Source organism: Callithrix jacchus, chromosome 16 (assembly GCF_049354715.1).
Source record: "Callithrix jacchus isolate 240 chromosome 16, calJac240_pri, whole genome shotgun sequence".
In the NCBI taxonomy this organism is placed as follows: domain Eukaryota; kingdom Metazoa; phylum Chordata; class Mammalia; order Primates; family Cebidae; genus Callithrix; species Callithrix jacchus.
Genome location: NC_133517.1, coordinates 30,741,148 through 30,755,170, shown reverse-complemented (window position 1 = coordinate 30,755,170; position 14,023 = coordinate 30,741,148). Strand labels below are relative to the sequence as shown.

The following is a 14,023-nucleotide window of genomic DNA, read 5'->3' as shown; positions in this document are numbered from 1 at the left end:
ATCTTAAATCTGTTATTATTCAGGGTCTCTATCCAACATTTCATCAAATTACCCTATTTGTAGCTTCCAAATGTTAACACCTCTCTGCTGAAATGGAGCCTATAAAAAGCCTCAGGGGCATAAACTGTATGTGAGGCAGAAATGGTATTTAAGCCCTTAATGAAGTTAGAAGCTTTCAAACTGTTGCATTTTGGGTTTACAGGATCCTTCCTCCCTGTCCCTTTCTTTGGGGATGCGGGAGGATTTGGGAGTGTGGGAAATACTCTCACTACATATCGATTACATTTATAGCCTTCTCTTTTAATGCAATTTTCATAAACTGGGGATTTATGAACACCTCACATTGCTTGAAGGCATCTTTCACTTTTTTTTCCCCCAACTCACAAGGCAGTTTCTACTGGTCGAATTCTCAACGCAGAAAGCTACGTCTGTTTCTCGATTCTTCACTAATTGTTCTCTAGAAAAGGGATAGTGAAGAGAAAAAGAAAACAAGGAAGAAAAGAGCATAGTGAAGGAGAAAGGAAAAGTGGGGAGAGGCAGGAAGAAAGGGAGCGAGAAAACGCAGAAGCCCAGGTTTGCCGGTGAGCAGACCCGGCGCAGCCACAGCGTGGAGCCGCGACGCCCACTGGTCCTCGGAGCTGCCAATCGGGATGTAATCCTGTAGGAATTTCTCCCGGGTTTATCTGGGAGTCATACTGCCGCCTCCTCTCCCCAGTCGCCCGGGGGAGCCCGGAGAAGCAGGCTCGGGAGGGAGGGAGGGAGGGAGCCCGAGGAAAAGAGGAGGAGGGGGAGGAGGAGGAGGACCCGGGGAGGGAGGCGCGGCGCGGGAGGAGGAGGGACGCAGCCGCGGAGCCAGTGGCCTTACTCGGACGCGCTGCTCTCCAGATACTCCTGGAGCTCCAGCCGCGCGGATCGCGCGCCACCGCCGCTCTGCCCCCCTAACTTCTGCCGCAGCTCCCTCTCAAGCCAGCGAATTTATTCCTTAAAACCAGAAACTGAACCTCGGCACGGGAAAGGAGTCCGCGGAGGAGCAAAACCACAGTAGAGCAAGAAGGGCTTCAGAGAGCAGCCTCCCCGGAGCACCAACTCGGTGTCGGGAGTGCAGAAACCAACAAGTGAGAGGGCGCCGCGTTCCCGGGGAGCAGCTGAGGGCGGCGGGAGCAGGCGCAGGAGGAGGAAGCGAGCGCCCCGAGCCCCGGGCCCGAGCGCCAGAGCCCGAGCCGCAGTCCCTGCGGCTACTCTGCTCCGGATTCCTGTGCGCGGGCTGCGCGGAGCGCTGGTCGGGAGGCTTCGTTTCACTCCTATTGCAAGCGGCGGCTGGGAGCAGCCGGTCCCTCGGGAATATGCGGCGTGCGTGGATCCTGCTCACCTTGGGCTTGGTGGCCTGCGTGTCGGCAGAGTCGGTGAGTGGGCCGGGGGTGGGGGAACGCGCGTGCCGTTTAGGGTGTTCGAAGCTACGAGAGGAGCCTGCGGGGAATAGGGGAGCGCCACCTGGGGAACCCCCCAGCCCTCCACCCCATACACTGGAGATCTGCTGGGACAAATGCGCTCGCCCGGCCACCCTGTCCCCCTCTTCCCTTCCTCAGAAAAGCACTGCTCGCTGGCATTGTCCCACGGTCCGCGGGAATGAGGGCACGAGAATTGCATTTTGGTCTAGCCGCAGAGGCCCCTGAAGTCGCTCTCAACTTCTTCGCCCTCGGCGGGTCTTGCTGCGTGGTTCGGGAAGGACGGAGGGGAAAGGGTGGCAGGAGCGGGGAGCCCAGGTCGGGCCCGCGAGGTAACGGCTCCGCTCCGCGCGCTCCTCGAGACCCAGGAATGACCTGGAAACTTCAGGGTCCCTTCCTCCACACACCATCCCCGCACGCCAGCTTTCCTACTTGACTGCATGCAAGTTCTGGGGAGATAGGGGGGCAGATTTAAGAGACCCGCGAGTGTCCAGAGAGAAAAGTTTGCAGAAGTTCTTTTGTTTGATGCTCCCTGCGGCTAGGGCGAGGTAACCGACACTACCTGGAATCGCAGTCCTCGGTCCCGCAAGGGGACACTGGGGGGATGCCCGGATTGCGTCCGAAAATGGTGGGACACCGGCCACTGGATTCCCAGTCCTGCAGCGACCCCCTCCTTTTTGAGCGGCGGAGGTTGGACCGAGGAGCGCCTGGGGCGGGAGGACATTTTAATATGAGTTTCCCGGGAGTTCGGCAAGCGGGGCGAGGCAGGGTACGTGTGACACGGCGCTCGGCCTCGGGTCCTCTGGCAGCTCGGGGACAGAGGCTTCCGTCCCTCCACGCTCGCCCTTTCTGGCCCCGGCGGGGCACTTAGGCTGGCAGGAGTCTCTACTCAGGCGGGGCGCCTGCGGGCACCCAGCTTCCCTCCCTTGCCCTGGCAGTGGGAACTTGATTTCTGCTTTTGGTCGCGCTTCGAGGGCTGGAGCTTGTTTCCCCCACTTCGCCCAATGAGCGCCCTCTAAAGGGAACTGCCTCCTTGGCCTCCTCTCGTTCCCAGTTGCCTCTACCTGGGCGCCTGGAGCTCTGTCTGGCCAGGTGGAAGCCCTGGCACCCCAGATTTCGTCTGCAGCCTCAGTGATCTCTGGGGTCTCAGGGAGTGCGGCTGTTTCTGGCCTTTCTGGTTCCCCAAGTCCTCTCCCTTTGCTACCTGATAACGTGTCAATTTCTAATGAACTGAATTGTCTCTTGAAAGACAAATGATATAATCTTAAGGTCTTTAGGTGGTTTTATGGGTTTGAGTTCCCCCACCGCCCCCCCTTTTGTGCTGAGGCTAGTTTAAGACTGGGAAACCTCTTTGGCATCGAGGGGCAGATGGACATTTTTAATCGGTGTTGGAGCCTGTGTGTATACGTTCTTAGTGGTTGGAAAGCATGTAGAGTTGGAAACTGTACAGACTGCATGAGTATTTTGGTCGTCCAGGTTGCAAAATAGAACCCTGAGCCTTATCAGTGTTTTATTTTGGCAAATGGTTTAACCCGTTAGTATTAGTTATCTCTCAGCCAGTTATGACGAACTTTGGCTTATTGTACACCAAAAGGCAGCAGTTCTCTTGTTTATTTCAGATAAACGTTGTTGCTCATCTTGTTGCAAAACGGGGCAAAGGGACAACTTCATCTAATAAATTTCAAAAGAAGCCTGCCTAAAAACCTGTACATGGGTAAGGAGGACATTTTTTTTCTCCTCTGAGTCTTATTCAGGGATTTGCTAGGAAATACTACTGTTTTGGGATTCTGGAGAAAGAACGTTTCTGTTTTCTGCCCCTCTGGATTTTTGCATAAATCTGCCAGTGCTCCTTAAGGAAATTTTTTGGCGGAACTGTATACCCGTCCTCCCTGGTGACAGCTTTCCCCTGAACTGTGTATTTTTGAGTTTCTAATATTTTTCAATTTGAAACAGAACTGGATGTTTTTCGAGTGAACTGCTTCATTGTGATAGACACTATTTTCAGTAATTGGAATATCATCCAAAAAGGGTAATTAGATATTTATATAATGTCAACTTGGAGACTAGCAGAGAATCTCTGTTAGGCAGTGAGTCAGTCTTTCTCAATAGAAGCCATTTCAAGGCCCAGAATGGCTAACAGTCCATTTAAATTACTCTTCAGTCTCTGTTTCATGTACAGCAGCAAAAATATACATGAAGTCAAAAGACTTAATTTTAAGTAAATTAGCAATTATAGAATATTATTTCCAGGACTTTGCATTTTAATTTGGAAACTGCAACTGTTTCCTGGGATTTAGAAGTAGTGATCTGGGTTTAAAGCTTGCTTCTCTTTAAAGGGAAGAAAGGAAAACTGCCTACAGTTACTGAGTTCTTGAGTTTTATTTTGAGTTCTAGGGGAAAAAAAGAGGTTCTCAGGAACTAAGGCTCAAAACTGCCTGTGAAAGGAACTGGTAGCTGTTCCTTTATGGATCCTGGAGACAGCTGGGAAAGCCTGTTCCTAGTAATCCATTCATACTTTTTAAACTAGCAAGTTAGGACTTTCACTGCCGACCACCAGGCAAGGGGAAAATCTGAGTGTGGCAGTAGTGATATGCTGCTGGTTTTCTGTCCATTTTGTACATGACTGTTTATCTTTAGAAATAATATATTGCAGACTGCTATAAACACATAATTTGAACTGGAAATATGTTTAAGAAAAGGAAGTGTTTTGAACTAGAGGAATTTTATAAACATTCTTAGATGTCTGTAAATTAAAAGAAACTGTCAAGTCATTTGGACCCATGCATTATCTCTCCGCGTATTATGAAAGGCAGACTCTGGAAAGTTTGCATTAGAAGGATAACTAAAATTGAAATCATATAACTGTTTGCAGTTATTTAGAAAACATAGTTTGGCTGTTTTATGGGTGAAACAAATTGCTTTTGCTAGGGAATTTTATAAAAACAAAGGCTCTTTCTCTTTTAGTTGGATATTAGCAGTAGGTAGATATCATTTAAGAAGGAAAGATCTTAAAAGATCAGGCTTGTAGAAAATGGATGTCTGAGAAGCAATTTGAGCATGCCCTTCAGCTCCTGCTTCTAGGACCTGATATGTTTAGTTTTAATGGTAACCACCCTTTGAGGGGTAGCATACTGGGGGCTGTGTAATGTGATCACTCAAATGGCGCCTTGGATAATCATTAGTTTGGGAAGGATTTCAAAATGTGAGCTAGTTAGTTCCCCAGGTGGAAGTAGTTTTCAAGTCTCCAAAAGCCCCCAGAAACCTGACTGGCCAGCTAGAGGTGGCTTGGAGTCTCCTTAGGTTGGCAAGTCACCTGAGGCTGACCAGTCATGCAGAGCCCCACCAGCCTGTTCATTAAGATTTATAGGAAGTCCAGTCAAGCCACTGTGCTGTTGGCATACCTGCTGATGGGGATCCAAGGAATGGCATCTGAGTTTAGATTCTCACTAGATTGTCCTTCTTCCATTGACAAAAGTTAAACTTAAAGATTTTGCCCATCCTTTTCTTCTTCCCAGGGCAGAAAGGTGCACTGCAGAATCTCAAAACTACTGAATTCTTTCCATGGACTACTGGCCGAAATAAGTCTTAGAGAAAAGCCAGAAGTAATGAAGAATCTTTCCTAAAACAAGCTACTCTTATTTAACTTTTTAAGTCAGCTGTGCCAGCACTGTCATTTTGATTCTAGTCATTTGGATTTAAATCTTGAGGAAACCCTGGGCTCATTCATCTTTGTTGGTTTCCATGTCCAGTCTGACTCTAAATCTAGCTGTGCATTCATTCTGCAAACATTTATTTCCTACCTACTAGGTGTTTGGGGTAAAGCAGTGAGCAAACCAGGCAAATATACCCCTGCCTTCTTGGAGCCTGCATTCTAGTGATCTTTCCCTTCATTTTTTTCATGCCTTCAGTGGCCAGTGTGAAACTTCTGCTGGAGTGCCAACTGGCCCCAGAATGCCCTGGCCCATGGGAACTTCCCTGCATTTAAAGATGCGTCATCAACAGGTGTTTAGCCAGCTGCTGACCTGAGCTCAGCATTGCAAAGGGGTCAGGGGTTTCAAAACGTGGTCTCTTCTCACAGTGCTAATCTTTCTTTTTTATATTTCCTTGAGATATTGTCTCGTTCTGTTGCCCAGTTTGGAGTACAATGACATGATCTTGGCTCACTGCAACCACTGCCACCCAGGTTTAAGCAATTCTCCTGCCTCAGTCTCCCGAGAAGCTGGGACTACAGGCACCCACCACCACACCGGCTAATATTTGTATTTTTAGTAGAGACAGGGTTTCAACATGTCGGCCAGGTGGGTCTCCTACTCCTAACCTCAGATGATCCACCTGCCTTGGCCTTCCAAAGTGCTAGGTTTACAGGTATGAGCCAGCACGCCTGGCCAGTGATCTCTTCTTGTAGTGCTAATCTTGATGGGAGAGAAAATTTCTTTCAAATGAAGAGCTTTCCCTTCTTTTTTTCTTCCTTGTGGGCTTGCCAGCTTGTGCGTCTATGTCGATAGCCTTGTAGTCGCCATTTCTGGCCCAGACACTTGCGTGCAGTTTGGTTTCTCCTCCAGCACTTTGATCACATTGCTCATGGTCCAGACACCTCTGACTGTCCTTGTTTTCATGGCATATAGTCTCTGTGCCTCTGCTGGATTTATAAGCTACTCCGTAATAGCCTTCCTTTCTGGTTACCCCCTTGATCACTTTCTATCATGTCTCCCAGCCCTGGCTGATTGGTATCACTGTCATGAACACTCCCTGGACATTGCTACCTCTTCAGTGTTTCTCCTTTTAAATGCTGTCAATTCAATCCAAGCTCCAAATAGCTTTTCGTGGCTGATCCAGCCCTATTGTTTTTAATCCTTCTGTAAATAGCAAGGCAGACTGATGATCAGAATCATTGGAAGTACATGAAAATACAGATTTCAGGCCTCCTCTCAGACTTACACAGTCAGAAGCCTGAATGGGGGTGGGAGTGCAGGGGAATCTGTATTTTTATAAAGCAACCAAGATGATTCTAATGAATCAGCCTCATTTGGGAATCGCTGGTCTAGATTACAGGATTACTCCTTAATTATGTGCTATTCTGTGTTACTACTAGGGTTCTCAGCAGTAACTGGGCTTAGAGTACAAAGGGCTTGGGCTTGGGAGGTAGTCAAGTCTGGTTCAGATACTGGTACCTGGCCATTTAATGTATCAGAACTTGGACAGTATATTAAAGCTCTGATTCACTTACAAAAGTGTGTGTGTGTAAATTGGGCCTAAGAATGCCTTTATAATATGCCTGTTGTGAAGATGAACTGGAGGGAGCATTAAATGGTGTTTGAGGCACAGAAGATACTAAATTTTTTTTCTTCCTTTCTTCTCTTGGCCTCTTTTTTTGGGCAATGACAGAAATGAAATGAGGGAGCCATGTAAGATGTTCTTACCTCTCTGACGGTCTAAAGAGGTGAATTTTCTCTCCCATCAAGATTAGTGCTATAGGAAGAAACCATGTTTCCAAACCTCTTACTCCTGTGCAGTGCTGAGCTCAGGTTAGAAGCTGGGTAAGCACCTGTTGATGCTGCATGTTGAAGGGCAGGTACCTGTGGGCCAGGGTATTTTGGGATCTGTTAGCACTCCTGCAGAACTTCCATGCTGGCCACTGAAGGCATTATGGTTCAGGGTCAGCTGAATACACCAGCCTCCACAAAACTGGGCTAGTTGTCCAGTTTTGATGCTTCTGCACTCCGTGTCATCAACATTGCAGGGTTGGTGTCAGGAATAAACAAGTCATTGACGTAATGTCCCGACACATCAGCAGTGCACAATCACACCTCCTCCTGTTTCCTGTGGCTGTGCTAAGATCCCAGCACATCAGAAGGAGTGAGTTAGAATTTAGTCTGTATCGTGTGTTGGTATGCTGTTGGTCATTTAGAATGGAGTGGCAGGAGCAGTGAGTATATTTGGGGGAACTGAGGGCAGAAAAAGGAGTATTTTTATGTTTTTAAGAGTGGAAAAGCATGACTTTTATTCTTTTACTATTAAAAATCGTGATTGCATTTTGATAAGTCTGTTTCCAGGGCAGCATTAGCTTTAGCAACAAGGATAGAGGGGTGACTGCCTCTGAATAGGAGAGGACACTGTTGAAATAGAATTGTGAATATCTGTTTTTCTTGAGTATCTCGAAGAATTGGTAGGAGTGGGAGAAGGGAGAAGCCTTGAAGTCTTTGGAGATTTTCCATTTGCATTTCACAGCAGAGTGAAGCCAATGAGTATGCAGCTGGTGGTGTGATAGCCAATGCACAGTCTCAGAAAAATGGAAAAATGTTAGTGAAGACATGTTTTCACAATTTTTTTCTCTGTTGTTCAATCTATTTTGAAAAAATGTCACACAGACTCAGTAAATATTCTCTTTACAAAGCATTTTGGTATTTTTTTAATGATTATACAGGTATATTAAATACAGGTTACCCTGATATTTAAGGAGTATGTGCAGTTAATAGAATTTAGTCTCATGGTAAGACACGTGGAACAGGATACACAGTTATTATGGGAAAATTATTTTTGAAACTTTTTAAAAGGAAAAGTTAAGTTTGTATTTCTTTCTTTCCTTGTTTTTTTTTGAGACAAGAGTCTTACTGTCACCCAGACTGGAGTGCAGTGGCATAATTGAGGCTCACTGCAACCTCCCGCCATTCAAGTGCTTCTCTTGCCTCAGCCTCCTGAGTAGCTGGGATTACAGTGTGCACCTCCAGGCCTTGCTAATGTTTTGTATTTTTAGTAGAGATGGGGTTTCACCGTGTTGGCCAGGCTGGTCTGGATCTCCTGACCTCAATCAATCCACCTCCTTTGGCCTCCCAAAGTGCTAGGATTATAGATATGAGCCACTGCATCCAGCCGAGTTAAGTATGTATTTCTGTGTAATTTATTATTAAATATAAGTACAATAGACTAAACATACAATGTTTTAAGTCAAGGCAAAAGCAAGGTTTTGTACACATGTAATTAATGATCTCAATCCCTGTGGGACCTCAGTTTTCCCACCTCTAAAATGATGGAGTTGAACTAGAGGATCTCTCTGTCTTTAATATTTACTTTTTCTGCACTTCAGGGTGTGGAAGGAGAAATGTTAAGATTAACTTAATAAGTAATTGTTAATCACCTGTCAAATACTCCTGATTTTATTATTGAAACATGGAATTCATTCACATTGCAGAAAGGTAAGTAATTTCTAATAGTTCACGGTAACCTGTTATCTTAAATTGAGTACTCGCTTATTAGAAGTGTATACATTGTCCCGAGTATTCATGATCTAATGTCTAGTTTTATTAATCTGTTATCACTCTGCTAATAAAGACATAGCTGAGACTGGGTAATTTATAAAGGAAAGAGGCTTGATAGACTCACAGTTCCACATGGTGGGGGAGGCCTCACAATCATGGTGGAAGGCAAAGGAGAAGCAAAGGCATGTCCTGCATGGAGGCAGACAAGAGAGCTTGTGCAGGGGAACTCCCATTTATAAAACTACCAGATCTGGTGAGACTTACTACCATGAGAAAAGTATGGGGGAAACTGTTCCCATGTTTTAATTATCTCCACCTGGCCTTGACCTTGAAACATGGGGATTATTACAGTTCAAGGTGAGATATGGGTGGGTCCATAACTAAACCATATCACTAGTATTTTTTAATGTATTTTCTGATACAAGCCAGTGTAACATAAAGAACAGCTGAGTGGCAAAAACACTTTCATTCTAGATAGAAGATAACATGACTCAATATAATCTGGGGGGCTTTTTAAACCATAAGTCTCATAAAGTGTTTTAGGCTCCTCATATGGTTTCTGGCCTGGATCTCCATTTCCAGAGTGGGGCTGTTAATTGGTGCCTTCCCTTTGGTCCCTTTCTAGAGCACTTGAGCCTGGTCTGAGTACTGTGCAGACCACAAGCAAGAATCAAAATGAGCAGACTATGGTAGTGTTGCCTGCATTTGGATACACTTACTATGTAACCTTGGGCAAGCTTCTTAACCTTTCTGTGCTCAGTTTTCTCATCTGTAAAATGGAATACCTAAGGTAAGGTTTTAGGATTATGTGAGATACAATAGGTAGGGGCTTTTTAGCATGAGGAAATGTCCATGCTTTGTGTCAGATGCTAGTTATAATTCCTAGTCTTCTGCTTCACTGAAGAATAAGGGCTTGGCACACACATTCCACGGGCTCATCTGATGAGCTCTACCCTGAGGGTAGCTCAGCATATGCATGCTGAAGCCTACTTTTTCATAACTGGAGCTTTCTTCTTGTCTGGGGTAGACTAGTTCTGTGCTGAGATACTGGGAATATGTTTGTAGTCAGCTTTTCTCTAAAAGTGGGATGATGTGAGAAAATATGCCATTTATTATTTCTGGCTGATGAAAGGTTCCTGACAGGGACAGGACAAATCTGTGTTAAGATGTGAAAAGCTCATCTTTTCCAGTAATTTTACCTCTACAAATCTGTCCAAAGGAAAGTATTACCAGGTAGATAGTGTTTATAAATGTGTTTGTTGAAGCCTTACTTATGATAGTGAAAAAAAATGGAAACAACCTGAGTGTACAATAATAGAGTAATTGTTAAATAAAAGATTCTGATTTATACATATAAATATATGGCCATTAGAGATTTATTCGAAGGGCATTTATAACTTGGAAAATATAGTACACAGAAAGTTGGATATAAAACTATATATAGTGAGAACTTGGTTATATTTTAAAAGATGTGTGTATAAAGATAATATATGTACACAAATCTATACATGCCATAGAACTGTGTAGATACACACACAAACACATACAATATGAATAAAGTAAAACTAGGAAAATCAGAATAAGATTGGTACATTGTTTCAATATCAATATCTTTGTTGTGATGTTTACTATAGTTTCAATTAAAAAATGTCACCAGAGCTAGATCCTTGTTCAAGTAAGTTCTGCTGATCCTTCAGAGAAAGATAATTGTTACAGAGCTTAGAGAGTGATGGAAGGCTGTCCCTTTCCATTTTAGGAGGTTAGCATCACTCTACGTCAAAACCAGACAGGAAGAGCAGAAAAAACAAACCTATAGGTCAATGTCATTTATATTAGATGTCAACATTTTAAATAGAGTATTACCAAATTGAATACAGCAGTTTACTACAAGAATAATGATGAGCCCATGGGATTTATCCAAGGACAGTTTCAACATTAGAAAAGCAGTGCAGGCATTAATAGTTTAAGGGAGATGTAATCATCTCAACAGATGCAGAAAAAGCATCTGATGAAAGTAAATGTGAAAGTATTAATATAAAGGTCCCTAAATTCCGGTTAACTGAAGGCATATTATATTTGGCTAGTACATCTGTGCTTAGGACTCAATTCACTTGACATGTTTAGGAACCAAAAGGCCTCTGTTTACAAAGTCGTTAGGCAACAGTCTCTAGTTGCATGAGTGACAGGTGTGTGACAACCCAATAAAGGATGGGCCATGACATATATAGATTCTAATTCATATGGAGTTGTTCTAGCACTGCCCAGGTTCACTGTGTACTCTCCCAAATCAAGAAAATGAAAGAGATGGTTTTGAATGTTTTAGAATCAGATAAATTGGGGTTCAGTTTCTGGTATTACCCCTTAAAAGTACGTGACCTTAAAAGCCATGAGAAATCTCTTATCATCTCCAAGCCTGTGTCTATAGTGTAAAGCTGGGGTTAGAATATTTTGCTTTTTGGTTAGTTTGAAGATTAGCCTCAATACTGACTAAAATCTTCTGTCCCAAGCCTGACCTGTTGGTGTTTTAAACCTGTTGGTTTCTCTTTTCTTCGAAGTTTTGTGATTCTGCAGTATATTGTATGTTTATATGTAAATATATATGCATATGTTTTGTGTTTCTTACTTGCATCTGACTCTTGACACTACGGGACATATATTTTCACAAATTTAAAACGGTTTATTTTTAATCAAGCAAGTTATGATGCTCAATTATATTTTTTATTTCCCCCATCACCCATATTTCCTGAATAATACTTAGCTAAAACTTGTATACAAGTTGGAAATTTAGTTAAGACTGGAAAATCTTTGGTAGTACTTGTGATTATAATTGTAAAATACTTGAAGTTCAGCATTGGAACCCTAAATTTTAAACAGTTTTATATAAATTTACTAATGAATTAAAATCTTAACTTTATATCCCACTTCTGAACTCACTTAGATAAGAGTGGTGGTGTGATTCGATTGTTAAATTTGATTAGATTTTGTGATTATTCTGATTAGTTATTGAATTAAGTTTTATACTTGATAAGTCAGTTTAACAATTGACACACATTACTGTAAGCCTACTAAGGACAAAGCTCTTTGTTGGTTCTGCAAATTAAAAAGAAATTATGACATGGTACCCACCTTTAAGTAACTACTTTAACTAACTACTGTCTGTCTACCTTATGATTATTTAGAGAATTGATGATGAGTTGGGCCAACACTTAACATATGTGTTATGTGTAAAATATGTGTCAGTTTTCATTGAATCTAGTTGGATATTCGTACAATCAGAATTGTCATAAAACAACAATGGAGAAGGCTAAGCAGAGCCCCTTGGGGAAGAGAAGTCGCTTGTCTCCTGGAAAAAGAAACCCTTCCTAAAACCTTCCTTGAAGTGGCACAGTATGTTGGAGAAAAATCAGAATTCTGTTGATGACTTGGAGACACTGGATTTTCTTTCCCTCCCTCCCTCCCTCCCTCCCTCCCTCCCTCCCTCCCTCCCTCCCTCCCTCCCTCCCTTCCTTGCTTCCTGTCTTCCCGTCTTTCTTTCCTTCTTTCCTTTTCCCTTTCCTTTCCTTTCCAACAGGTTTCACCATGTTGGCCAGGCTGGTCTTGAACTCCTGACCTCAGGTGATCCCCCTGCCTCGGCCTCCTAAAGTGCTGAGATTACAGGCGTGAGCCACCATACCCAGCAGAGACACTTGATTTTCATATTTCTATTTTTCCCAATCTTCTCTTCAAAGTAAGACTTCCAAATGGTAAAGTGTACAAAAGGTACAAGGTGCAAGAAATTGTTAGAACTGGAATGATCTCTTGATGTTTCTATCAGGGGAGAAAGAACCTTACATTTCAACCAGTCTGAGTCTCTATATTCTATAAACCTATGGCTCCTAAAACTGAGAGCTGGGCCTCTGTATATAATATATATTTGTATATTATATACATCATATATACATTACACATATTGTATGTATCAGGTGAAAACATATAAGAGTGGAGTCTCACTCTGGTGCGCAGGCGGCAGTGTAGTGGTGTGATTATGGCTCATTGCGGCCTCAAACTCCTGGGCTCAAGGCATCTTACTGCCTCCGCCTCCTGAGTAGCCAGGACTACAGGCACCAGTTCTGGCTAAGTTTTTGTTGTTGTTGTTCATGTGGGGTCTCACTATGTGGCCCAGGCTGTGGACCTCATATTACGTGTTCAGTTAAGATTGAATAGCCTTAGCTAAGTAATGAAAGAGGTATTAAAGTGTTGGGATAATTCTCACTGTATTCTTTTGGGTTTTGCTTTTTTAGTTTTTGTAACTGGAAGTGACTTTTAAAATAGAGCTGGAATTGACTTTTAAAAGGAAACACATCCAGAGAAGTTAAGTGATTTATCTCAGATTGCATAGATAATTAGTGGCACAGTTGTAAATTTAGCCGAGGCTGTTTTTTTAGTATTTTTTCTTATCATAAAACATTCCTTCTCTGCCTGCTTCTACTCCCTCATTCCCCACGTTAACGATTAACACCTAATGCACTTACTTCTAGCACATGGTTGATAAATAAATGAAATACCATGGAGCATACATTTTATGTTATACATTCAGTATCAATGTGGTTAGTGGGTTTCGTGCAGAATCCTTTAGTGTTTAGATATTTTTTCAATTTCTAGCAAAACTGTGCTCCAACTAATTCTTTTACCTGCTGGTGACACTTTGGGCTAATTATGGGAGGAGAGTTGAGAGCAGTGAGATTTGGAAGACGTGGAGACTGAAATAGAGTTGATTTATAAGTCTTAAGAAGATTTTGGAGACTTACAGATAGAAAGGGAGATAAAAGCTTCCTGGAGATAAGAATCGGGACCAGAAGCAAAATCCTCATGAATTAATGCTGCATTTTCTGGTGGAAAAAAGGTTGCTATTGTAGTTGATAGAAAAAAGAGCATTCCTTGGGTTTTTATACTAAAAATATGTAAGTGCTTTCCTGGAGAGAGTCTGATGTACTTACAGCCTAGGTAGAAGTGCTTTTTTACCCAGTTCCTTTTGCCAGTCTTAAATGTAGGCTCTTCTTTTCTCCTAAGAGTTTCCTCTTGAATACTGGCCAGATGCAGTGGCTCACACCTGTAATCCCAGCACTTTGGGAGGCCAATTCAGGCGGGATCACGAGGTCAGAAGTTCGGGACCAGCCTGGCCAACATGGTGAAACCCTGTGTCTACTGAAAATAGGAAAAAAAATTAGCCGGGTATGGTGGCTGGTACCTGTAATCCCAGCTACTTGGGAGGCTGAGGCAGGAGAATTGCTCAAACCCAGGAGGCAGAGGTTGCCGTGAGCCAAGATTGCACTACTGTAGTCC

At 43.4% G+C, this 14,023-nt stretch overlaps 1 protein-coding gene across 1 annotated transcript in view; it reads left to right on the top strand.

The window, feature by feature from the left end:
* Positions 1-883: 883 nt before the first annotated feature.
* SDC2 (syndecan 2) overlaps positions 884-14,023 on the top strand; it is a 113,941-nt gene continuing 100,801 nt past the window's right edge. Inside the window, exon 1 of the mRNA XM_002759126.7 lies at positions 884-1,403. Coding sequence (XP_002759172.1) covers positions 1,344-1,403 — 60 coding nt within the window. The 5' untranslated portion in view covers positions 884-1,343. The remainder of the gene's footprint in view (positions 1,404-14,023) is intronic.